This window comes from Echiichthys vipera, assembly GCF_963691815.1.
Source record: "Echiichthys vipera genome assembly, chromosome: 16".
NCBI classification, from domain to species: domain Eukaryota; kingdom Metazoa; phylum Chordata; class Actinopteri; order Perciformes; family Trachinidae; genus Echiichthys; species Echiichthys vipera.
In genome coordinates, this window is record NC_139841.1 from 11,403,277 (window position 1) to 11,427,329 (window position 24,053).

The following is a 24,053-nucleotide window of genomic DNA, read 5'->3' on the forward strand; positions in this document are numbered from 1 at the left end:
AGTGCAGCTTTCAAGTTAATTTGGGGTATTTTGGCTGAAAGTTGGAAACAGAAGAAATAAAAGCCTTTTTACGAACTGCTGTTGAAAAGTGCAATGCCCTCTGAGAACTGGCACACACTCTCTTGAGAATAATTATTTTCTCTGCATTTTCAGTTTTTTTTTATGTGCAATAAAGGGCCCTCAGTGAAATTCTTAATAACTAACCCTCCTTGGATTGTGCCTGCCTCTCTGCAGATGGACGCTGAGGCCAGTGACCTACTGAACGACCTGCAGGTGAAGCTGAACAACGTGCTGGATGAGCTCAGCCGTACATTTGGGAACAGGTAACCCGACCCTGACTCCCAAACAAGACACACAACAGTACATACAAAGATACTTTAACAGTCAAATCAGTAGCAATACGTGCTTTTGGGCTGATTGAGCCGTTTTTCTTCTTTTTTTTAGTTTCCAGACCCGTATCAATGATTGTATGCGACAGATGGCGTCTCTGCTGTACCAGATCAAAGGACAGCTCAACGCTAACAACAAAAACCAGGTGGAGGCTGACTCTGACAACATGCTACGGCCACTCATGGATTTCTTGGATGGAAGGTGAGTAGATTAAGATCACAGACTGGTTTTCTCTTCCCTACACTGTACACAGTTTGATGATATGTGTTTTAGACACCTTTACAGGTGCAGGGGTCTCTCATGAGCTCAGCTGCAGCACTGTCCCATTTTGATTTTATTCCTTCTTTACAGCAGAAGTCATTTGGTGAAAAGCATAAATCAGAAGTAAAGAAGTAAAACAAATGTTTTAAGTAATTAGGGTTGAGATTTGAGGCTGACTCCTAAAGCTGATGCCTGCGTTGAGTGACAGGTAGGTGCCTTCATAGGAGGCTGTAGGCCTATCTCAGCTCCATCCGAGCTCCACCCCAGCCGGGAGTTAGGCAGTGTCAGGCAATGCTAAGATGGCCGGAGCCGTCCACATTGAATTTCATTTTAGCCCTTCAGGAACCCACGGGTGATGTCACAGAGACTATGTTTATATTTGATATAGTCTGTTATTTGTATGTTTTTGCAGGCTCACACTGTTCGCTACCGTATGTGAGAAGACTGTATTGAAGCGTGTGCTCAAGGAGCTGTGGAGGATTGTAATGAGCAGCCTGGAGAAAACTATTGTCCTGCCACAGGGCAACGACACCTTTGTAAGCTCTTCGGCATGTTGTTTGTTTGCCTCAGCATTTGTAGATACTGAAATAAAATGGATGAAGAACAGCAACTCAATTTGCATTTTCTTTTCTTTTCAGGGAGCACAGATTCTCTCCGCTGCAAAAGAACTGGGTCAGCTTTCCAAACTCAAGGTATCATGATGTCTTTGTATGCTTTGGACCATGTTCACTACCCTTAGTGTTCCCAAACTCTGAAGAACTGACCAACAAAATGACTCATCAGTGTAATTTCTGGAATTATCTTAAATGTTTGCTCATCATTTGGATGTGCAGGATCACATGGCCGGGGAGGCTAAAAGCCTGTCTCCCAAGCAGTGTGCTGTCATGGATGTGGCACTGGACACTATCAAGGTCAGTTTATACTGCAGGTTTTGGTTTCATTAGGATGCAGGGTAGACGGGTCAAATTAGCTTCATCAACTATTCATCCATCAGTCAAGTACTCTGAAAGGTTATGTAAGCAGCTTGTGACCATAAGTTATCTGCTTGAACAGACTATAAAAAAAGTGTGTGGAGGATAAAGTGGAAGGAGTGAGGGGTAAATATTAAAAAGCAGGATTTTGCAAGTGAGCCAGATAAATTGTATATAAAATATGCTAACCTTTTAAGCTCTGTAGTTATCAATGGATCTCTGGGAAATACAATATTTTCCACAATTTAAAAATAATAATGGTGAAATAATAGTATTTTTAGAGTTTTTGCTTTTGCAATGTGTTCAGAATTCAATCAAGTGACTTCACTGTACAAATTAGTTTCTGTTTGCCAGGAGAAAAAAACTGTTTAACTTGAGTAGCTGCTGGTTTCTGTACAGTGTTCTATTTCATCCTTACTGACCACCAGAGGCAGTGCTTAACACTGGATTTCTGGAGGTCATCCAGGATTCATAGAACTGTAGTCACATTCGTAACTTTCATTTTAAAAAGTCGAACACCCACTTCCAAGAGCATATTATCAATAGCTGCGTCAACTTATTGATTGATCAACAGAAAAAATAAATGCCAACTAATTTGGTAATCCATTAACCATTAAAGTAATTTTACATGCAAAATGCTGTTTTTTAACCTCTCAAATATGGAGTCCTTCTTTTCTGTTTTATATCATATTGGACCAAATATTTAGGGGTTTTAGACTGACAAAACATTATTTTCTGGCATTTTATAGAACAAACGATGAATTGATTCATCTAGAAACTAATTGGCAGATTAATCGATAGTCAACGTAATCATTAGTTGCACCAAAATGTGGTAAAACTCTAATTGTTCTTCCAGATGTTAATACGCTAACTCAGCCCGTTTCCTTTGCAGCAATACTTCCATGCAGGCGGCAACGGGTTGAAGAAGGCGTTCCTGGAGAAGAGTCCTGAGCTGTCGTCACTACGCCACGCTCTGTCCCTCTACACTCAGACAACAGACACACTCATCAAGACCTTTGTGACCACTCAACATGCACAAGGTAGTTCTGAGCCTGATAGTACATATAAAAGTATATAGGAAGAATGCATTTGCCATAGTAGACCAGGAGAGGGCACTGTGTGTGTGTGTTTTAGGCTTTTCACTTAATACCTGTATTTTATGTCTGAAAGTGTTTTTGATGCTTTGTTGACATGTTATTTCTGTCTTCTCTTTATCTCCTGTGCTGCCTCTATGCCAGTGCACAATGGAAAGGGTATTAGGTTAACTCCCAATGAAAAGATACAGCCCAGCAGGGGTAGGTTTCATTAAAAACATCTGCCAGCCCTCCTCTCCTTCCCCACCTGCTCTCTCTTTGTACATTTTGGTTTTGTCACTGTGCCACTAAGGTGGGCAGGTCAACCTTAACCCAGCCTACATCTTGTCATACTGACTCTGCATTATGAATAAAAGTCATTTTATTTATTTATTGGGCCAATAAGCTCACTGATGTGTCTGCCTTCAACTAGGTTCAGGTGTGGACAAGCCAATAGGTGAGGTTTCTGTCCAGACTGAGCTGCACACTCACCCTGGGAATGGGGAGCGGAAAGTTACTGTCAAAGGTTCGAGTTTTCATAACATGATGCTTAAAATGCTGTATTTTTAGCCAAGTTCTCTCATCTGATCGCAGAATCTTCCTCCATGTCTGTTTCTGCGTTTTAACGTGTTGCTTTTGCGCATTTAGTTGTGGGAGCCAATGATTTAAAATGGCAGACGTCAGGCATGTTCCGACCCTTTGTGGAGGTCACCATGATCGGGCCTCATCTCAGTGACAAGAAACGCAAATTTCAGACCAAATCCAAGAATAACAGCTGGTCTCCCAAGTTCAACGAGACCTTCAATTTGTAAGTACTGCATTACTGTACTGTTATTTTTTTCTGTCTTCATATCGTGTGTTTACAGTAAACATGCAGTGTTAAGTTTCCACATTTACAGCCATGTGTGCGCCTTTCCAGATATTTGAAGTATTTTTTCCTCCAGTACTCAGGATAACTTAATGCGACAGTAATGTGGCACAACCTGCTGTTGTGTTGAATGACTGAATGCTCAAACCTGTGTTCTCTCCACAGTGTTCTGGGAAACCAGGATGGTTTCGAGTGCTACGAGCTGCAAGTCTGCGTCAAAGACTACTGCTTTGGCCGCGCAGACAGAGTGGTCGGCTTGGCCGTGATACAACTCAGAGACATCATGGGGAAGAGCAACTGCGCGTGCTGGTGCCCACTGGGTCAACGCATCCATATGGACGACACGGGCCTCACAGCCATGCGAATCCTCTCCCAGCGCTCCAGCGACGACGTGGCCAAAGAGTTTGTGAGGTTGAAGTCAGAGACTCGGTCGGCTGAGGAGGGCAGATGAGGGGAGCTGGAGAGGAAGAGAGAAAGACCGACAGGATGGAAGGTCTCCTGATTTCACAATAACAGAAAGATGATCTCATGTGACTCTTAGACCTTTGATGTGTCTTAGCTGCTGCTGACTGTTTGGTGGCGCCTTGCCAAGCTCACCGACACACTGTCACGTTCACTCTCTGGGTATTCTGGACAAACACTCACTTTCTGTGTTTGTCGACACTATCTACCGAGCAACTGTACAGCACACGACCCCATAGACACCGACTCACTCAACCCTCACACTCACCAGCTGTTTCCCTCGGCAGTGACCACTTACTCTGTCATTTAACCTCTTTTAACCACTCTCCTCATCAGCTGGAGTGGCACAGTGCGCACGCCACAGCCTCGAGGGAACAGAGGATGCCAGGTCCCCCCGCTGGAGGGCCAAACAAGTTCCTACACCTCCCCCAGTGTTGTTGTGCAATAATAACCCCGCCTAAACCCCTCAAACCGTGGCCATGTGTTTGTTGCCTTACACTCTGCAAACTGTGAATGTGTGAAGTCAAAAAAGTCTTTTGAATGCCCGTTTCTGTTATCTCCACTGTGACGGTTTGAGTAAATGTGAAAACACTGAATGGTTTATCTCAAAGGGGTCTTTGTTTGATCAATGAAAGGCTGGTCGCTCGGAGACAGTCCAAGTTTTTAATGTTGGTCAATTATTGAATAGAGTGGAAGTAAAGCTGATGAGATGTTGTAGTGGTTACAGTTTATGTTTCAAGAGAAGGTACTTAAGCTAATAATCCTTAATTTAAAGAATAAATAAGTAAAATGTGTGCCTTGCTATACTCAGTTTCCATTCCTATTTCCACAGTAAAGACAACAATATATAAAACCAACAACAAAAGGATTTAAATCACACCAACAGTGTGGGCATTGTATGTTAAAGGTGAACCCTGTTTAGGCCATATTTATATACGAGTTTAAGCTCCTTTAACAACTCTAGTGTAACCATGATGGTGCAGCCATTTTATTTATTTTTTTATACATATTTATTTTAGACTGTGCTTTTTAAAGCCCATGATTTCAAATGTTGTTTACTGCTGGGGACGGACATGTTTGCCAGAAGAGTGTGTTTGAGATTTTGCACAGTGGTTAGTCAAAATGAGATGTACGCCCTTAGAATAAAGTGACAACTCAGTGTTTGTTATGAAATTAATGATAAAGTTAGCTACTTGTGTCCTTGACTGACTATAGTGATGACTGTCTTTTGGAATTCTTCATTTATAGTTGAGAAATATTACATGTTGAACTTTCAGGTAACTACTTTTTCTTCCAGACAAAAAAGGATATCTGAACATTTGAACACAAGCTCCTCAGCTGCTGAGTTGATTCGGAGTATACAATTATTTATGGTTTACATTTATCTTCCTGCTCTGTCTGAGTGGCCTTACTTTGGGGGAAAAACAAACTAATTATGTGTATCTTTTTAATCTTTTTTTATCCTTGTTTTTTCTTTGACTCTCAGCAATGAGGATCAGCCACTTCTTTGCCAATAATGATGTCAAATACATTTTCCAAGTGATGTTCCTTATCATTTTCTGTTTTTATCTTTGATAATTGCAAACTATATCTAGTCTAGGTTTTCTTGCAGTCTTATATTTTGTGTTATGTTTCTTCTGATGCTTTGTTCATGTTTCTCTTAAATCCTCTAACAGTTTGGGATTATTTCAATCATAATATGTTTTATGGACGGAAAAGGAGAAATATACGATGAGATGTGTGCCAGTGAATTTGTTTGTAACTGATGGAAACATATTAAAATGCTACTTTTAAAGAAGGATGTTTGATATAAGAACCTCAATGTGTGCACATTTTTAAACAGACCATTCTGTAGAAACCACAAAACCAGATTCCTCTTTGTTACAGTACTTTATCCCTTGTGAATACAAATGTTTCATAGCCGTTCTTTAAAATGTTCCTTGTGCCAAGTTACACTTTTGATCGTTTTTGATTTTTTCTAAATTTGTTAACCCTTGCACTATCACTAAACCACTGCAATAGTTCACGAGTACAGTATATCAGTCACAGTAACAGCATTTTTGTGGTGTTTTCGTTGTATTGTCAAAACTCAAATGTTGTCACCGTGTAAACATTCCAATGAATTTTGTATAAAGTATTGAAGTATTGATAAATGTCGACCTGCTTTTTTTTTTTAAATGGATTTTGTTGGTCTTATAAATTTGGTGTCAATATGCTTTTATTTGTTTTCAACTCAAAGGGGAAATATAATGCTTATTTCCAGGTTCATACTTTGTGTTTCCATTAGAACATACTGTATATTGTTTAAAGCTGGAGTCCGTACCTTTTTGTAAATTATACTTTTGCTGAAACTGTCACTATATCCTGACAGCACAATGAGACAGATGATCTAAAATAAGTCATGTAGCTCTACCGCCACCCTCTGCCCTGTCTGCTCCTAATGGCATCTGCTAGATTCCACAACGCCCAATTCAAGTCAGTCGAGGAGTCTCGGGCTCAAACTGTGAAACTAGGCAGTGCTATTTGAATATGAATTAATAATCTGTTACTGTATTGAAACATATTTTAGTGTACAGTTTAGCTGTAAAATGAGAGTTTATCTGGGCGATGAGTTTGGCTTGACCTGGTCACGAACTTGGTGTAAAACCGCTCAGTGAGGTGCATCTCGTCTCACAATATTTGTCCTCTAGCTTTCTTGCTAGACAGCTAACTGAGCTATGTTCCACAAACACGTGTTACATTATCTTACCTGATGTGTTTTACCCTGCGTCTATTTTCTGCTGGGAAGCTAAAGACCCATTACTCTTGTGAGCAACATCCCTCTACGAAACAATCACACAGACATTGGAGCTTCAGTGAGACATCCCTTCTGGATGTGTATTTTGTAAGTACATGTTTTCAGTTTTACGACAAACTGCGGCTTCCTTAGCATTACACTACTATGCATTACTTACTAATTGTATTACTCATTTATTTATTTCTACTTTGATGGTAGACATGCTAAGGTGTTTCCTGTTGAGTTAAGAGTTCTTTAAAAACATAATATGCATGTCTTTCGCATGCACATCTGTGCATACATGCAGCTGGGCTTATGTATGTATTCTTGTGTGTGCAATTTAGCAAGCGGTTAATGTTGAGGTCCCCTGGACGACACAGCGTTCCTTTGTGTTGGAGCCCAGGTATTAAATTCCATTTATGAAAGCGCCTGGCCATTCACAGCTATCATTTTAGTAAGCAAGTCATTAAAATTCAAACTTCAAAAATGCAACAATTGCACTGCTTTCTTACACCTATAAAAGAGGCAAAATGTGAAATGGATAAAAGGAGCTGATATTGAAAATATCTGCGCATGTGCACCCATCACAGGGTGTGTAACGCACCCTGATTGGCTGGAAGCTAGAGCTATTCACCTGTGCTGTTGTTTTACTGCCCTGTCTCACCATCCAGGTCCAAAGATCGCTGCACTGTTTGCTCAAGCCGTGAGCTGTTAGGCACAGGGGGATCCCAGCTCTTCCTGCATGAACCTGAAACCTATTCTGTAGGTGCCTCTCTCACCACCACACCATTTCACCTGTCGTCCATCCTGCGTGTCTTTCATCCAGCCGGAGGCCCCAGTCAAACCCTCTGCTCTGCTGGTGCCTGGACGTCCAAAGACGTTTACCTTACCTGAGGCGGAAGCAAAGAGAGGATTTATAATTGTAGTTTTTTCCCCCCTTTTTTCGGGGCCCTGTGCTCCTGTGTCTATGTGTGTGCAGGACTTACACAGGAAATCACTTTTTTGTTTGAGGTATGTGTCTGTTTTTCATTTGTTTGCATAAATTGGGAAAACGGTGGCTGCGAAAGATGATCACAAACGGGCTCACACTTTAAACCTTTGAAATGCGAGAAACATTTTAAACACGACCATTCAAAGTCCAAGCCAAGTGGCTCAATCACTTCAGATTCACACAATAACTCGTTTGATTTCATATTTGAGTGAGTGAAACATGCCTGTCCAATCCTTTTAATTTATAATTTCCTTTTATGTGGAGGACATGAAGGAAAATGGCTGTTTCTGTTTCTGTGGGGGCGACAATCAGCCGCTGAGATCTGGTGGTTTCTATTGTTATGGATTTCACTGTGGACGACTCAGAATCTTCCTGTTCCGTTTTGGAAATGATCTGCTGTTTTTCCAAGATGCAGGAAAACACAAATATGAAGCAAAAACTAGATTTTCTGTCATGTTTTGCATTCAGTCTTCTTCTTTGTCTTTCCAGATTCTGGACAAGTCAAATGTTCATGGTCTTATCGCTATCTTAATCTTTTTGCTTATGGATTATCTGCCACAGATTTCACTGTGGTACAAAGGGTTGAGAAGGGAGCGGCTAGATGTCTTTACAGCTCTGCAGCGCAGATAAATTCTCGAGGATGTTGCCTGATTTTACTCCAAATAACGACTCGTGCGTGTCTAAAATGCTTTCTTATTCAAAAGGGGAAATCAACCAATTTTCAAAATTCATACATGTTATTAATATGATCTCAGACAGTATAGTAAACATGAGCAACTCTCTCCAATATACAATTTGTGTCATCCAATATAATGTGTGGGACTGATTCATTGTCTAAGCTCTAAACTTTATACTTGATGACATCACACCTTTTAGACTTGAGAGTAGCCCAGGTTCACAAACTTTCCAAGACCATGGACATAACATATTGGAATTCTTAATTCAGGTGTTGTCTCCCTTTTAAATATCACGTAATAGTGTTACAGAAATCTACTTTCATTTTATGGATATAAGAGCAAACCAGGGTCTGTGTAACATTAACCATGATCATTTCAGAGAGGAGCTGATTCATAAAGTCTAAATACTTAATAGTTGTAGCTTACGTGTCATTTTCTTGACGCAGTGTCAGTTTCTTAAATAAAAGCTATGGTAGCAGTACTTGGATATCTGTATAGTTTTTTTACACTGAACTAAAATTGTACCCAAAAACATGACTTATGTCCATAAATAAAGTGGTTCCTCCTCCCTTTTGCCAGTTTCCCCTCTCAGTTGCTATCTCTGAATGGTCCAACTTTAAAGAAACGCTTCTTAGCTTCACTAACTATTGGTCACTCGGCTATATAAATATACACATACTCTTTCTCTAGGTGTGGAGCATGAAGAAACTGAGCTAAAGATGGGGTCGCTAGCGTCAAACTTTGGCCAGTTATGTGGGAACGAGCAAAAGAGAGGTGAGATCCGATTTGTAGAAATTGTACCTTAGATGTTACCTTTTGTCTTTATATGTCTTCTACCGAGTGTTTCTTGTTCTTCATCCCTCTCTCGCTCTGAATCTTTTTTTCGCAGAGGAGGAGAGACACTTCCGAGCTAATGACAGACCTTTCAATCTCTCGTACCGCTATGCTGTAAGTAGGGGCTCTAAAACGTTCTTTGTGTATACGACAGGTGACATAAATAAACAGTCCGTCTCTGGCAGATAGTTGTGTGCTCTCTTGAAGTAATTTGATTATTTTGTCACGTTCGTGTTTCACTTTCCTCTATTTCAGGACAATGCCATCAAGACCTCCAAATACAACCTTTTCACCTTCCTGCCACTAAACCTCTTCGAGCAGTTCCGGAGGCTCGCCAATGCCTACTTCCTTTTCCTCATGGTCCTTCAGGTAGACATTTTCCTTTGTTTACCTCCTTTTGTGATGTGATGCACGGCAACGCGGATTGTACAGGGTGGTCTTAGGCTTTACGGCTTTACATAATGCAATGACTAAGAATTTTCACAAATGTAGCATGGCCAAGGGTATCTATGCTAACGGAATTTGGGGTTCAACCTTATTTAGTTTCCAGAATATTTTTATTTTGTGTCAATAAATGTGTCTTAAAAGAGATACCACCAACTGATGTGATCTCACATGATCACTCATGTACAATATCAATGTACACCTAACCTTTCAGTCTGTTTATTTTATATATTTGGATTTTTACTGTTAATTGCATTTTTTTATTGTTTAATTCCTTTTTTTGTTTTTATTATTTATTGCCTTTTCTTTTACGGTTTACTGCCTTTTCTTTTGTTTACTTGTTTTCTTTTACGGTTTACTGCCTTTTTTGTTTACTTTTTTTTTACTATTAACTGCCTTTTTGTTGTTTACTTGTTTTTATACTGTTATAACATTTCAGTCTGTTTATTTTACATATTTGAATGTTTACTGTTCATTGCAGGTTTTACTTTTGAATTCCTTTTTTTGTTTTTACTATTTACTGCCTTTTCTTTTGTTTACTGCCTTTTTATTGTTTACTTTTTTACTGTTTACTTGGAATCTTTTATAGTTGACTGCATTTCGTTTTACTTCTTTTTTATTTTTTACTGTTTATGCATTTATTATATCTGGCATTTTTACTGATGCTATTGTTATTACACTATCCCCTTTGATGCAAATTTCCCCACTGAGGGACTCATAAAGGATTATCTGAAATAGTGCATAATTTAGTCCAAAATATTCAAGCATTTTAATTGTGTGTGTGTGTGTTCTGTCGACAGGTAATCCCACAAATCTCCTCCCTCTCCTGGTTCACCACCGCCGTCCCTCTGATTTTGGTGTTATCTATGACAGCAGTCAAAGACGCCAGCGACGACATAGTAAGCTAAAATTATAATAATTTATCGCTAAATTGAAACACAGCACATTGTTAAATAACCAAAGGAGGATTCCACTCAATATTGAGACAGAAAATAAGCATCTGGATTTGAGTTTGCAATTGAATCCAAATCTTTTTCACTGTTTTCTCTTCATCCTGTGTCATCTGAGCAGAACAGACACAAAAGCGACAGGCAAGTGAACAACCGCATGGTGGACGTCCTCATTGACGGAGAGTGAGTCATTTAAGATGCAAATTTATATAAATCAAAATTCAATATTATCTCATGAAGTAAGCTGCAGCTTTAAGATTTAAACAGTTGTGTTGCGTTGTGATTTCATATTATGTTTTATGCTTACATTTTTCTGGCAGACTGAGAAGTGAAAAATGGATGAATGTTCAGGTTGGAGACATAATCAAACTGGAGAATAATCAGTTTGTCACAGTAAGTACTGAGATGCCAGGGTAAAAATCAAGCTGTCATTTCCAGGGAATGTTAACTGTGTGTGTATTTTGGCATTTTATAGCATATTGCTGTTCTGTACACTTTGATGCTTTCAGTGATTACAGCTAAATGAGTCAAAGTCCCTGCAGGTGATAGTAAAGTTGATCTCATCTTACTATCTTCTAAACTTCGAGGTATCCAAACTGTGTTTATGCTGCTTTCATTTTAGGCGGACCTTATGTTGCTATCCAGCAGTGAGCCTCTCAACCTGGTCTATGTAGAAACAGCTGAATTAGATGGGTGAGTTTGCAGTGTGTGTGTGTGTTTGTTGCTGACAGCTGATGTCTCACACTGTCTTGGATTTCCCTTCAGTCACATCCTTCTCATGTCCTCTTGGTCTCCCCCAGTGAAACCAATCTGAAGGTGAAGCAGGCCCTGACTGTAACTGGAGAGATGGGAGACAGCATTAACGCTCTGGCTGGCTTCAATGGTGAGAAGCTGAAAGACACATCATTAAACAGGCGCCCAGATTTTTTAAATTGCAAAATGGCTTCTTTACTGAGTACCATGCTAGGGGAAAACATTTTTATAGTGGCCTTTCGGTCAAGATATTACTTCCCCCCCCTGGTGTATCTTTTCCATCAAATTGCTCCAATATGGCTACTTAAAAAGTGCTTTAAAAACTTTAGTTTAGTTAGTTTATCATTGAGATACAAATATGCTGTTTTCACTGTTTGGCCACTAAATTAGATTGTTGGGGGAGGCAAATCGTGTATTTCTGAAATGGAGAACAGTTACCTTGTGTTGCTGACACTTAGCTGTTTCTCTCAGGTGAAGTGCGGTGCGAGCCTCCCAACAACCGTCTGGACAAGTTCAAAGGGACCCTGAAGCTCGACGGGCAGACCTACTCTCTGGACAACGACAAGGTGCTGCTCAGAGGATGCACCCTGCGCAACACCGACTGGTGCTTCGGCCTGGTCATCTTCGGAGGTAAACAGCTGCTCCAACCGCAGATACCGGAACAATGATAATGTGGTGACAAAACGCGCGAGAGGACCATGACGGGTACAGCTATTTAGTTTGGGTTGCACAGCTCAAGTTTGCAGTCCCAGCGGGAAAAATGAAAATAAATACATTTTATTAACCTACGGAAGCCCCGCTGGTGTCAGTCCCAAAAATGTATTATGTTATGCCATGTATTTAACGACTAAACTGAGGGCTGAGAGATTATTAAACTTGGCAACCCGCGCCTACGGATATGACGTCAGCTACTTCAACGATAATGAAAGGTGCGTTTCAGTCCATGGTTTGACCTTGGCAACCACAATAAATGCAACCTTAGGAAAGCAGTCAATGTACATTGTTAAACACAATATAGCATGAACTGTAAGGCTACTCGTAAATATTGATACATTGACTTACCTGTGAGGTGCCTCGTTTTTTTTTTCGTTTTTTTACAACTTCATTTGCTTCATACTTCATATTTTCACAAATAACATAAAATAAACATTTGTAGAACATTTCGGCATCGCACTCAAAAAGAAAAACAAATATATAAACATAAGGCAGTCATTTCTCCTTTCAATGAACATTCCAATTTTAAATTATAATGACGTAAGTCAACTTAGGAAGAGAGAGGACGTAAAACACAATAAAATAAAAAGGCAGAAAATAAAACAATAAATAAAGCATAAATAGATGCATACAAAGAAATCAAATTACAAGGTGGGCATTTCCTTGAAAACAAATCTTGTAATATATCATTGGTAAATACATTTCTTATTATTAATAAATTATAGACGTCGAAATAATTTCTACACGTTTGTATTATATTTTTGAAAATATGCAGATAAAGAGAAAAAAAACACTGCACCTCACAGGTAAGTCAATGTATCAATATGTATGATTAACCTTACAGTTAATGCTATATTGTGTTAAGATCTGTATATTTACTGCATTCGCAACGTCGCATTTATTGTGGTTGTCACGTCAAACCAAACGCACCTTTCATAAACGTTAAAGTAGCTGACGTCCTATAGGCGGGTTGCCAAATTGAATAATCTGCGCCCTCAGTTTAGTAAACGTAACTCTACTTCCAAGCTGCTAATCTTTGGCTGTTGTAGCATAAACTAATGTTAATTGTTTCCACTTTGGAAAATGGCCAACCTGCTTTAGTTAGCTAGAATTTATATACTTTAAACGTCGGACTTTAAACCTTTGACTGATAAGAAATTATTTGTCAGTTAAATTAAATATCACATCCATTGGCCTGACTGATTGAAGGCAAACAATAAAAAATAGAACCTGAATGAAACTAAAGAAACAAAAAGACAGGTACTTTGAAAGCAGCTAACGCTGACGTGTTACAGTGTGCCTGTTTGATGGCAAACTTTTTTCTTTAAGACAGAAAGGTAACTTGTATTTTAAGAATGAGCTGCTGCCTCAACCCAACTCTCTCTAGCTTGCATTTAACACTACAGGCCCACATGCACTTTACAATGTCACTCAGCCTATAGGCTAACATTGCTTGTGAGGACAAAGAAAGAATTTGAACTCAAAAAGGTAAATGACAATACTGTAATTACAAACTTATACAATACATTGAACATTAGCCTGCTGTACATATTAATGAAAGATTAAGAGGTAGATCTTCTCATCAAAACGGACTCTTCCAATGCTGAAAGCCTGCCTCTATCTGCACGATTTCCAGTGTATCTTAACAAGAGATTGAATCTTTCCAGGTCCCGACACCAAGCTGATGCAGAATAGTGGAAAGACAATATTCAAACGGACGAGCATTGATCACCTGATGAATGTCCTGGTGTTGTGTGTGAGTTTCATGTCCATGCTCGCTGCCACACACATACACAAGTTCACATGTATGTTTCAGCCAGAAAATACTTTGGCCTCAAATGTTATCAAAAGTATTTAGTCGCCAAGTAAACACGCATGTATGAATCCTCAAACATTTGGAAGCATGAAGTAAAATCCTTTATGTGATCTGATTTAGATAACGTGAAGTTACAAAGTCTATAAATAAAGCTACTGGGAGGGAACTTATCAGTGTTGTTCCTCTTCCTGCTCGTTATTGATACAGCGCAAGTTAATAAAAGTCATAGATTACTTAATGCACCTTGAGTTCACTCATGCAATACCTTTATTAAAGCATTGATTTTGAAATGCAGATTGCTTTTTAACTCATTGCTATCATCAGTGTGATATGTGTTTCTTTAAATATCAAGATGTGCGATATCTTGAATCTATCAGATCTTTGGTTTCCTGGCATCTATGTGCACCGTTCTGGCCATCGGCAATGCAATCTGGGAGGTGAGGGAGGGCTCAGTGTTCACAGCATTCCTCCCTCGTGACCCAGGGGTTGATGCGTCCCTCTCGTCCTTCCTCTCCTTCTGGTCCTACGTCATCATCCTCAACACCGTGGTGCCTATTTCTCTTTACGTCAGGTACGTTCCCGCACAGAAAGATAAAAAAAAATCAGAAAGCAGCTAAAGTAATCGTGACAAGTCTGGCGTCCCTGCATGTCTGACACTTATCCCAATGTATATTGATGTCAGTGTGGAGATCATCCGCCTAGGGAACAGCTTCTACATAGACTGGGACAGAAAGATGTATTACCCCAAGAACGACACTCCTGCCCAGGCGAGGACAACCACGCTCAACGAGGAGCTGGGCCAGATCAAATACATCTTCAGCGATAAGACCGGCACGCTAACGCAGAACATCATGACATTCAACAAGTGCTCCATAAATGGGAAAGCTTACGGTGAGCTGCTCTGCTTTTATACAAACAACAAAGTTGAATGGACACACCAGCACAGGCTGAATGATTGATTTTGGAGTGTATTTCTCTGTTATTCAAGGGGAGCTGTTTGACTTTTCTGGTCAAAGGGTGGAAATAACAGAGGTGAGAGGAGAATACTGATACACAATTGTATATTTTTGTAAAGTATGTATTACCTTCAACCCTTCTGTTTCTCTTGTCTGTTTCATTTTCTCTGCAGAAGACGGAGAAAGTGGATTTCTCCTGGAACAAGCTGGCTGATCCAAAGTTCATCTTTCACGACCACAGTCTGGTGGACACAGTGAAAGAGGGAAATCTGGAAGCTCAGGCCTTCTTCCGCTTGCTGGCTCTGTGCCACACCGTCATGCCTGAGGAAAAGAAAGAGGGTGAGCGTCCTCTTATGGAACAGTTTTGTGTGTACATGGCTGCAAAAGGTTCACAACAGAAAAACAACACTGCTCATGTTCTTAAATCGGTTTTGCACGGTTGTGTGTAATACTTTTAGAGCTCAGTCCTAAACAATACAGATTCCTTTGTTTACTCTTCATATCCCAGGAAGAAATGAAATTCCTAACCAAAGCTGATTTCCAAAAGAATAAACATGCCAGAGTATTAAAAAAGGACCCTGTAGCAAATTTTTTTAATTTTTTTCTTTTTTCTTCCTTTGCTCACTTGTCATCTCTATCTCCTGGCAGGGGAGCTCTACTATCAGGCTCAGTCTCCTGATGAGGGCGCTCTGGTGACCGCGGCGAGAAACTTTGGGTTTGTGTTTCGCTCGCGCACGCCAGAGACCATCATGACCGTGGAGATGGGGAGAAATGTCACATATGAACTTCTGGCTGTTCTTGACTTCAATAATGTGCGCAAGAGAATGTCAGTGATAGGTAAGAGGACGTAGTGCTACAATTTTTGACTTCTATTTTTTGCATGTTGCCAAAATTTGATGTTTGAGTTACTATAGATTTTTAAAAGAAGGTCATATTGGGGAATCTAGACATTGAATTCATCACATAGTTATATATAATTACCATTTTAAAAGAAACCTACTTAACTGAGATTTCTGTTGAGCGTTGAGTGACCTTGTAAATTGAGGAAATTATCAAATTTGCATTATACTTTCCAATATGTTCATTTAAATTTATGCAATCTGTCATGATGGAGTTTATGTCAGACCTCATGACTCTGTCCTCACTAAACGACTTCTGCCATGATTTCCAGTGCGTAACCCCGAAGGCAAGTTGACTCTTTTCTGCAAAGGAGCAGACACCATCATCTATGAGAGACTGGACCCGTCCTGTAACACATTGATGAAAGTTACCACCGATCACCTCAGCGTAAGTAATTGGATCTATGCGATGTGTGCTTCGATATTGAATATAAAGTATATTCAGAAATGGTGAAGATTTTTTTTGTTTTCAACTGCTCTGTACTGTCTGACTAAAATAGGAGTATGCAGGCGAAGGCCTCCGCACACTGGTTCTGGCTTACAAGGACTTGGACGAGAGCTACATGGATGAGTGGAAACAGCGCCACCATGAGGCCAGCACCGCCATGGATGACCGTGAGGAGAGACTTGATGCACTTTATGAAGAGATAGAGAAAGACCTGCTGGTTAGTCCTGAATACTTTGACGAATTGCTAGATCATCTGATTGACTCAGCAGTTGGCTGGTTAACTTCTCGGTTGGTATTTTAGTTGCCTGCTTATTTGGAATATAAAGATATAATCTGGAGGTTTTCATCTAGTTAACTGTCTGTTAAATTACTACCTATCAAAGAGTGAGTTAAAACAATGCTGATTGAAAATATGACCCACTAATGACAGCACTTCTACTTGCCTTTTTGCCGAGTAATCCGTGTCTGTGGTGATATTCCCTCTATAAATGCAATTGGGCCGTAATGTTAGTGACGCTGCTGACAGTGGTTGGTCTGCAGGCGGAGCTCGTCACTGCCGGTTATGCTGCGTTTCATTGTAATTGGAAATCACGAACTTCGTACTCCTGAATCGGGTTGTAGTAACGGCAGAAGTATAAGAGGAACCTATGTGTTTGGATTGAAGAGGGTAACATATAGGGAACGGACTGGAAGTAGAGAGGTGAAAAGGATTCAATAAAGTTAACAAAAGAATTTTAAAAAAGACAACACACATAGTGACCGCGAACGTGAAGGAGATGGAGGGCTCTGAAACAACAGGCTCACCTGCAATAACATCTTACTGCCAAAGTGGCCGCTAGGAACAAGATATCTCAAATCTTACGGATTATGACTAATACACTGTTAATCCCGGTCTGTAACAAATTAGATGAGACACTAAGAAATGGTGGAACACTGCCTCAGACCAGCATTGATTTGTGTATGAGCATGGCTTTAAAAATGTTCCTTTTAACATCACATTACCACCCTGTTCTCTTTGTTTTTTAGCTGTTGGGAGCGACAGCTGTGGAGGACAAGCTGCAGGACGGCGTGCCCCAGACCATAGAGCAACTGGCAAAAGCTGACATCAAAATCTGGGTGTTGACTGGGGATAAACAGGGTAAGTGACATCACACACTGTCTATCTCATCTCATCTCATCTCATCTTCATCCGTTTATCCGGGGTCGGGTCGTGAGGGCAGCAGCTTTAGCAGGGGACCCCAAACTTCCCTTTCCTGGGCCACATGAACCAGCTCTAACTGGGGGATCCCGAGGCGTTCCCAGGCCAGTGTGGAGATATAATCTCTCCACCTAGTCCTGGGTCTTCACCGATGCCTCCTCCCAGCTGGACGTGCCTGGAACACCTCCCTAGGGAGGCACCCAGGGGGCATCCTTACCAGATGCCCGAACCACCTCACCTCTTCAAATCACACATTTCAAGATGGTTGAAGGAATACAGTGATATACTGCGAAATACTGTATATTTTCATATTTCCTCACTGTTAATCTCAATACGTCAGGAGCCCTCAGTACCTAATCTCCAAGGGTTCACATGACACACTTAAACATCCAGTCTGTGTTAACTGTAGGTGAACTCAAGAGAGTCAGAGAGTGAATGGTTGGCATGTATGACGGAGGAATTGAATCACGGTGATTTTAAATATCGATGTTTTGAAACAGAGACCGCTGAGAATATCGGCTATTCCTGCAACATGCTGAGAGAGGAGATGAAGAATATTTTCATTGTGGCAGCCAACACGGCTGAAGGAGTCAAAGAGGAGCTACAGTAAGTTTTATTATTATTATTATTATTATTAGTACAGCAAGTCAGAAACAAATTAATGCAACACATGTATCATCTGCTGATCAGAGGCTGTTTCAATATACTAATTTAAAAATTGTATCATTCAGTAGGCATTTTTGTTTGCAACACATGCATACAAAAATACCAAAAAATGTGTTGGACATAAACATTAATGTTTGATGCTTTTTGATGCCTTGTTATTTAGTGTAGTTACCACTGTGCAAAGTAAGCCGTCCTAAATGTTAAGTCGTTGGGCAGATTAAGAGTGTTTTCATCACAAACCCATTATTTTGAAAAAAGAAAGAAAGAATACAGTTCATAATAAAATGTCAGAGGTTTTTAGTAACTCTCCCTACCATCCCCATTTCCTCCTGTTTTTTAGGAAAGCGAGAAGGAAAATGTGTCCAGAAGCAGCAGAGGAGCCATCTGTGATCAAGGCTCGCGCAGGCCTGTTTTGGCTTAAGAAGATAGAGAGAGTGGAGGATGACAAGGTGGATGGAGAATATGCCCTGGTTATAAATGGACACAGTCTGGTAAGAAAGCTTTTTTCAGGCACTTTTCTACTTTCACTTGCTGCTGAATCAACACAAAATGTTGTACTTGTTTGTCTCCGTATATTGTCAATCCAGAAAAAGTCCTCCGTGATTTCTTTTTTTCTCCGCCTGGACCCAAAAATGTAATCATTTTAGCTGACAAGTCACCACATTGTACAATTAAAACATGCACTTCGGTATTTTACAGGCTGCTTCTGATTACAGGCTGATTTTTTGTCTATTAACATCCAACTACTGTAGGCCAACAAAAAAGAAATGAAGGATCAATTATTTCTTCACTGGAATTTACTGTATTCCTGGAAGTGTGTAAATTTGTTTTTGGCGTTGAATTCTTTTTTTTGGGGGGGGCATGACGTTATGACCTCATTATGGTCCTCTAATCCCTTCTTCCCTCTGGTCCTCAGGCCTTTGCACTGGAGCAGAACTTGCAGCTGGAGCTGCTTAGGACAGCATGCATGTGTCAGACAGTGATTTGCTGCAGGGTCACCCCTCTGCAGAAGGCCCAGGTGGTTCAGCTGGTAAAGAAATACAAGCAGGCTGTCACTCTGGCCATTGGAGATGGGGCCAACGATGTCAGCATGATCAAGGGTGAGCTCATTCCATTCGGACATGATTACTACAGAACTGCAGAGCTTTTGGACCAGACAGCTAGAAAATAGTGAGCGTAACTCATTGTGTGAATTCTGTTTCTTTTGTTCTCTGTCCGTCCTTCAGCTGCTCACATCGGCGTCGGCATCAGCGGTCAGGAGGGCATGCAGGCGGTGCTCTCCAGTGACTACTCCTTTGCCCAGTTCCGTTACCTTCAGCGCCTCCTGCTGGTGCACGGCCGCTGGTCCTACCTTCGCATGTGCAAGTTCCTACGATATTTCTTTTACAAGAACTTTACCTTCACCTTCGTGCATTTCTGGTACGCTTTCTTCTGTGGCTTCTCTGCACAGGTGAGGGACGTGCACTGGAAATATGACGTTACATCATTTATTGGGTTATATGCAGAGGGAAAAAATAAGGAGCCAGGTGATTTTATAATGCCGTGCTGTCATAAAGAGCATACAATGTACAATATAATGCAGTACCGCAAGACCACTGTGAATGAAACCACGAGATACTACCCGAAAATTGCGAGAATAATGAGAGTACATAAAATGCATCACAAAAGTTATATTGTTGTATTCACAATAGTATTTATTGCAGACTTGATGAATAGGAACAACACCCAGCAGAATACAAATAGTTTCCTAAATTGCTGATTCAAGAGCTGTATGCTTAACTACATACATCGTATCAATGCTGCGTTTAAATGTTAAATTGTCTTTTGTTGCTCTTGTTCATAGACTGTGTATGATGAGTGGTTCATCACTTTGTACAACCTGGTTTACACAGCTCTTCCTGTCCTCGGCATGAGCCTCTTTGACCAGGTATGCACTAAAGGGGAAAGTTCGAAATTGCTCAGAAACTTAATTCTATTTAATATAGTATCATTCATCAGTGGTTCACACCCCGTCTTTGTCCTCTGGGCCTCTCTCTCTCTCTAATCCTCCGTTTCTGTAGGATGTGAACGACCGCTGGAGTTTCCAGTACCCTCAGCTCTACTCTCCAGGCCAGCTGAACATGTACTTCAGTAAGAAAGCCTTTGTGCGCTGCATGATGCACAGCTGCTACAGCTCCCTCATTCTCTTCTTCATCCCATGGGCCGCCATGCAAGACACAGTCCGAGATGACGGCAAAGACATCGCAGACTATCAGTCCTTTGCTTTATTGGCGCAGACCTGCCTGCTGATTGTGATGAACATACAGGTGAGGAAAACTGTCACTGTCACAACACAGCAGCCAATAAGTTTACAGGATTTAGTAATAAAAAGGAAATACTTTGACATTTTTCAGCTGTGTCTGGACACTTATTACTGGACAGCAGTGAACCAGTTCTTTGTATGGGGGAGCTTGGCCGCTTACTTTGCCATCACATTAACCATGTACAGCAACGGCATGTTCCTCATCTTCACCTCCGTTTTCCCCTTCATCGGTGAGTAGATTCATTTCATTTATAGAGGCAGGTTTTTAGTGCCCTTACTGAGATTTCCAAAAGCATACATAGCCCAATTTGTAGATGTTAACATGTTTTATAACAGGCCAACAACAATGATAATAAAAATTAGTGGTGGCGTGATGAAGCATCAAAGCTTTCCATTCAATTGGTTCACTCATAGGCCGAAGCTCCACGGTGCTTCATTTGCTCTACTGTGCCATCAAGTGGACAATAAATTTAAAACAGGCTCAGTAGTGATTATATTGACACCACCATGGCTTTGGTGAGTGAAGCTTTGGTTTGAATTGTGCTAAAATAAATGATAATGCTAATCAAACAAATAATATACTTTTTCTGATAGAATGATGGCAGGGACAGAGGGGAAAGTTGAAACAAAATGGGAAGAGAGGGTTGTGATGTGAATGGGACATTTTATTAATGTTATTAAAAAGTAACTTTTCCACAGTGCTAGCGGCAGTTTCTAGGGGTTTCACCTGCTTTAGAAATCACCCTTTCACAGGGCACAGATGAAGCTGAGGTACAGAGAAAAGTTGGGATATACATTGCGTTTCGATTCCCCTTAAATTTCGAATGACACAGCAAACCAGCTAACCATTCTTGAACAGTTTGCCGAATAAGGTATTGCCGGCTCACGAGGCTTCGAAACCTCACCCCATAAGTCATCTAAAGATACGCGCTTCTCAAAAAACTTTCTTGATTACTCGACACACACTTCGAAACCTCAACACGCAAGGACACGTCACTGTTAAAAATAGTTCAGAATGGGGTTCCCAATAATCCTGCTACGCCCTAAGTCTCCATATACAAATGACAATCCTAGCTCATGCATTTTATCTGAGTCGTGCAAATATGTGCATATTCACTTACAACCCATATACAATAATATAGGTATAATAAAGCATTTTACTATGTGAATCTTACTACTGGTCTGGTGCTTTTGGAACTGCAGGCACCGCAAGAAACTCTCTGAACCAGCCTAACGTGTGGCTCACCATATTCCTGACTTCCCTCCTCTGTATTCTGCCTGTGGTGGCTTTCCGCTTCCTTCTCATTCAGCTTCGGCCCACCATCAACGACAAGGTGAGATAACATGTGATGTAGTATTTTATGCATCCCTGTTTTTACTTCTAAAAATATACTTATCATTCTGTGATGGTAAATCGTGTTATATGGCAAGACGTCATTTAAACTCACGTTTCAGGTTACAATATTTAACATAATAAAGGGATATGGTTAAGGCCGCAAAGGAAAAAAAAAGGATGACTATCATGGATTGATCAACCTGCTATTTACTCAAAGATGTCTCTAGCTGTCACATTTGATTAGCTTAGTTTAGTTTATGAGAGTAGCCACTTAGTCGTACTTTGTTTTAATACACAATTTGAACTGTTACTGTAGGGGAGTTATTGTGTCTGCTGCTGTATACATTCCCATATATTAGTATGTCTGTTTTCACCTTTATTTGGTGCACTCTTAAGGTAGTCACAATGACTTGCTTTCGTCAAAATAACATTAATTCTTGTAAACATGAGCTGTGTAATAAACATTAACAAGCTAGTTGTCAAGATTTTTTTTTTTTAATGACTATGGACTTTGTTGGCATTTGTAACATTGCCGTTCATATAACGAATATTTAAATATAGAGCCTTAAAGTAATTTGGGATAAGAATACACAAGCCAGGAGTTTGTGTGTCATGTCAAATGCTATCATTATAAAGACGTTATTAAAAACATTATAGAGGTAGATGGCTGGAAAAGTGTGTGAATTAATAACAATAAACCGCAACAAATGACCAAATGTACATATATGTGTACTGTATGTCTGCATTAAAGACATGTCCTTCTGTCCCTCTTCTAGGTGAGACATAAGGTGCGGAAGGAGGCACTGCCAGCTCCTGCACCTCGCCGCCCACCTACCAGGCGTATCAGCCGTCGGTCTGGCTACGCCTTCTCCCACGCCCAGGGCTACGGTGATCTGGTGACATCTCGGAGGTTCCTGCTGAAGCTACCCCTAAGGAATCGCCCGGCCGTGTTTACGGAAACAGACTCTCCATTGGCTCAGAATCAGCCGCAGCACTACCGCACTATCGCAGAGGAGCCAGAGGGCCCACAGAGCCCTTAGACGAGACGTAGAACACAGTGTGCGTGACCAGCATTTTAAGTGCTCGTTTTGGAGCACAGGGTTAAACTTGCGATCAAGATTGTTCCCTGATTCCAAACCTTTATACTTAGAGTCTGATGAGTCTGTTTTTTTCTAATGGATGAATGTTGATCCATTAGAAAAAAACAGACACTGTGGAAATATTTTAGGTTAATAAGTACAACTGCAGTAATGATATACTCCGGTCTGCACGGCTGCTGCTGCTACCAGAGTATTTTATTTTCTTCCTTCCAGATAGATATTGGTTTCAGTTTATTTCATTACAACTACAACTAGCCAACATTTAATTGCCTTAAAGTGTAATTCCGGCGCAAAATCATCCCATGGTCTTCTTTAGCAATTATATACATCAAATAAGCCATCGAGACAGTTTTTCTGTGTATGAACTATTAATGGAGAAATCCGGGAGAGTCACTAACAGCAACAACACTGATTAGCTCGGGGCAGCACGGTGAAGGCATTACTACACATAATACGGATCACGAACAACGTAGTCAGCGAACCCAGAGTTTATTAAAAGAGGGTTTTGAAAGACTTATATCCGTACCAACTGGCCTCGGTACCAGCTCCTCTCGTAGTAAAGTCCATTCAAGTTGATCGGCAAATGCAATCCAAATGGAAGGAGCCCATTGATGCTTCATTTTATGTGTAAGGACTGTTATCATGCTACTGCAGAGGTTTGGTGTCATTTTGAGCAGTATTATTTAAAAAAAAAAGTAATTTCAATGCCTTACCCCTAATGCCCCGAGCCAATTCCTGTTAGCCACGTCCGGCTGTTAGTGACTCTCCGGGAATTCTCTTTTAATAGTTGTTACATGGAAAAAACTGTCTTGATGCCTTATTTGATGTATGTAAGTGCCGCAAAAAAGACCATGGGATGATCTTGTGCTGGAATTACACTTTAAAGTATACCTCCAGACACATTTTAAATACTCTGCTATAATTAATATTTAGTTTAACATGAATTTTATAAATGAAATAATAATAAAATGAATAATAATAATAATTCTGCATCTGGCCTCAGGCCCTGCCCGTCTCTACTGCTCGCGGCTCACCGGTCTATGGCCTACAGACATATCAGAATGTAGTTAGCATCTTTTTTATTGTTTGTTAGCTTGTAATAATTTGAAGTGATTCCTTTTTTAACACTTTATTCATAAAACAGCTGACTCTCCAATCTCACCATGTC

General features: G+C 40.4%; 2 protein-coding genes across 2 annotated transcripts in view; both read left to right on the forward strand.

The window, feature by feature from the left end:
* The window catches only part of unc13bb (unc-13 homolog Bb (C. elegans)), a 69,490-nt gene extending 64,971 nt beyond the window's left edge, over positions 1–4,519 (forward strand). Inside the window, exons 31-40 of the mRNA XM_083929613.1 lie at positions 235–323; positions 445–591; positions 1,064–1,187; positions 1,290–1,343; positions 1,485–1,562; positions 2,515–2,662; positions 2,861–2,917; positions 3,129–3,221; positions 3,344–3,503; positions 3,729–4,519. Coding sequence (XP_083785739.1) covers positions 235–323; positions 445–591; positions 1,064–1,187; positions 1,290–1,343; positions 1,485–1,562; positions 2,515–2,662; positions 2,861–2,917; positions 3,129–3,221; positions 3,344–3,503; positions 3,729–4,014 — 1,236 coding nt within the window. The 3' untranslated portion in view covers positions 4,015–4,519. The remainder of the gene's footprint in view (positions 1–234; positions 324–444; positions 592–1,063; positions 1,188–1,289; positions 1,344–1,484; positions 1,563–2,514; positions 2,663–2,860; positions 2,918–3,128; positions 3,222–3,343; positions 3,504–3,728) is intronic.
* A 4,669-nt stretch (positions 4,520–9,188) lies between these two features.
* atp8b5b (ATPase phospholipid transporting 8B5b) lies at positions 9,189–22,825 on the forward strand (the record flags this gene model as incomplete). The annotated part of the gene is made up of 27 exons (XM_083930117.1): positions 9,189–9,243; positions 9,359–9,417; positions 9,559–9,672; positions 10,548–10,646; positions 10,819–10,880; positions 11,018–11,090; positions 11,320–11,390; positions 11,498–11,580; positions 11,922–12,080; positions 13,832–13,920; positions 14,358–14,551; positions 14,663–14,871; positions 14,969–15,012; positions 15,110–15,275; positions 15,585–15,773; positions 16,108–16,223; positions 16,336–16,500; positions 17,310–17,421; positions 17,982–18,087; positions 18,488–18,638; positions 19,064–19,247; positions 19,374–19,597; positions 19,991–20,074; positions 20,208–20,453; positions 20,541–20,679; positions 21,653–21,783; positions 22,562–22,825. The coding sequence occupies 27 exons, from the start codon at positions 9,189–9,191 to the stop codon at positions 22,823–22,825; spliced, it is 3,588 nt and encodes a 1,195-aa protein (XP_083786243.1).
* Between the last annotated feature and the right edge of the window lie 1,228 nt (positions 22,826–24,053).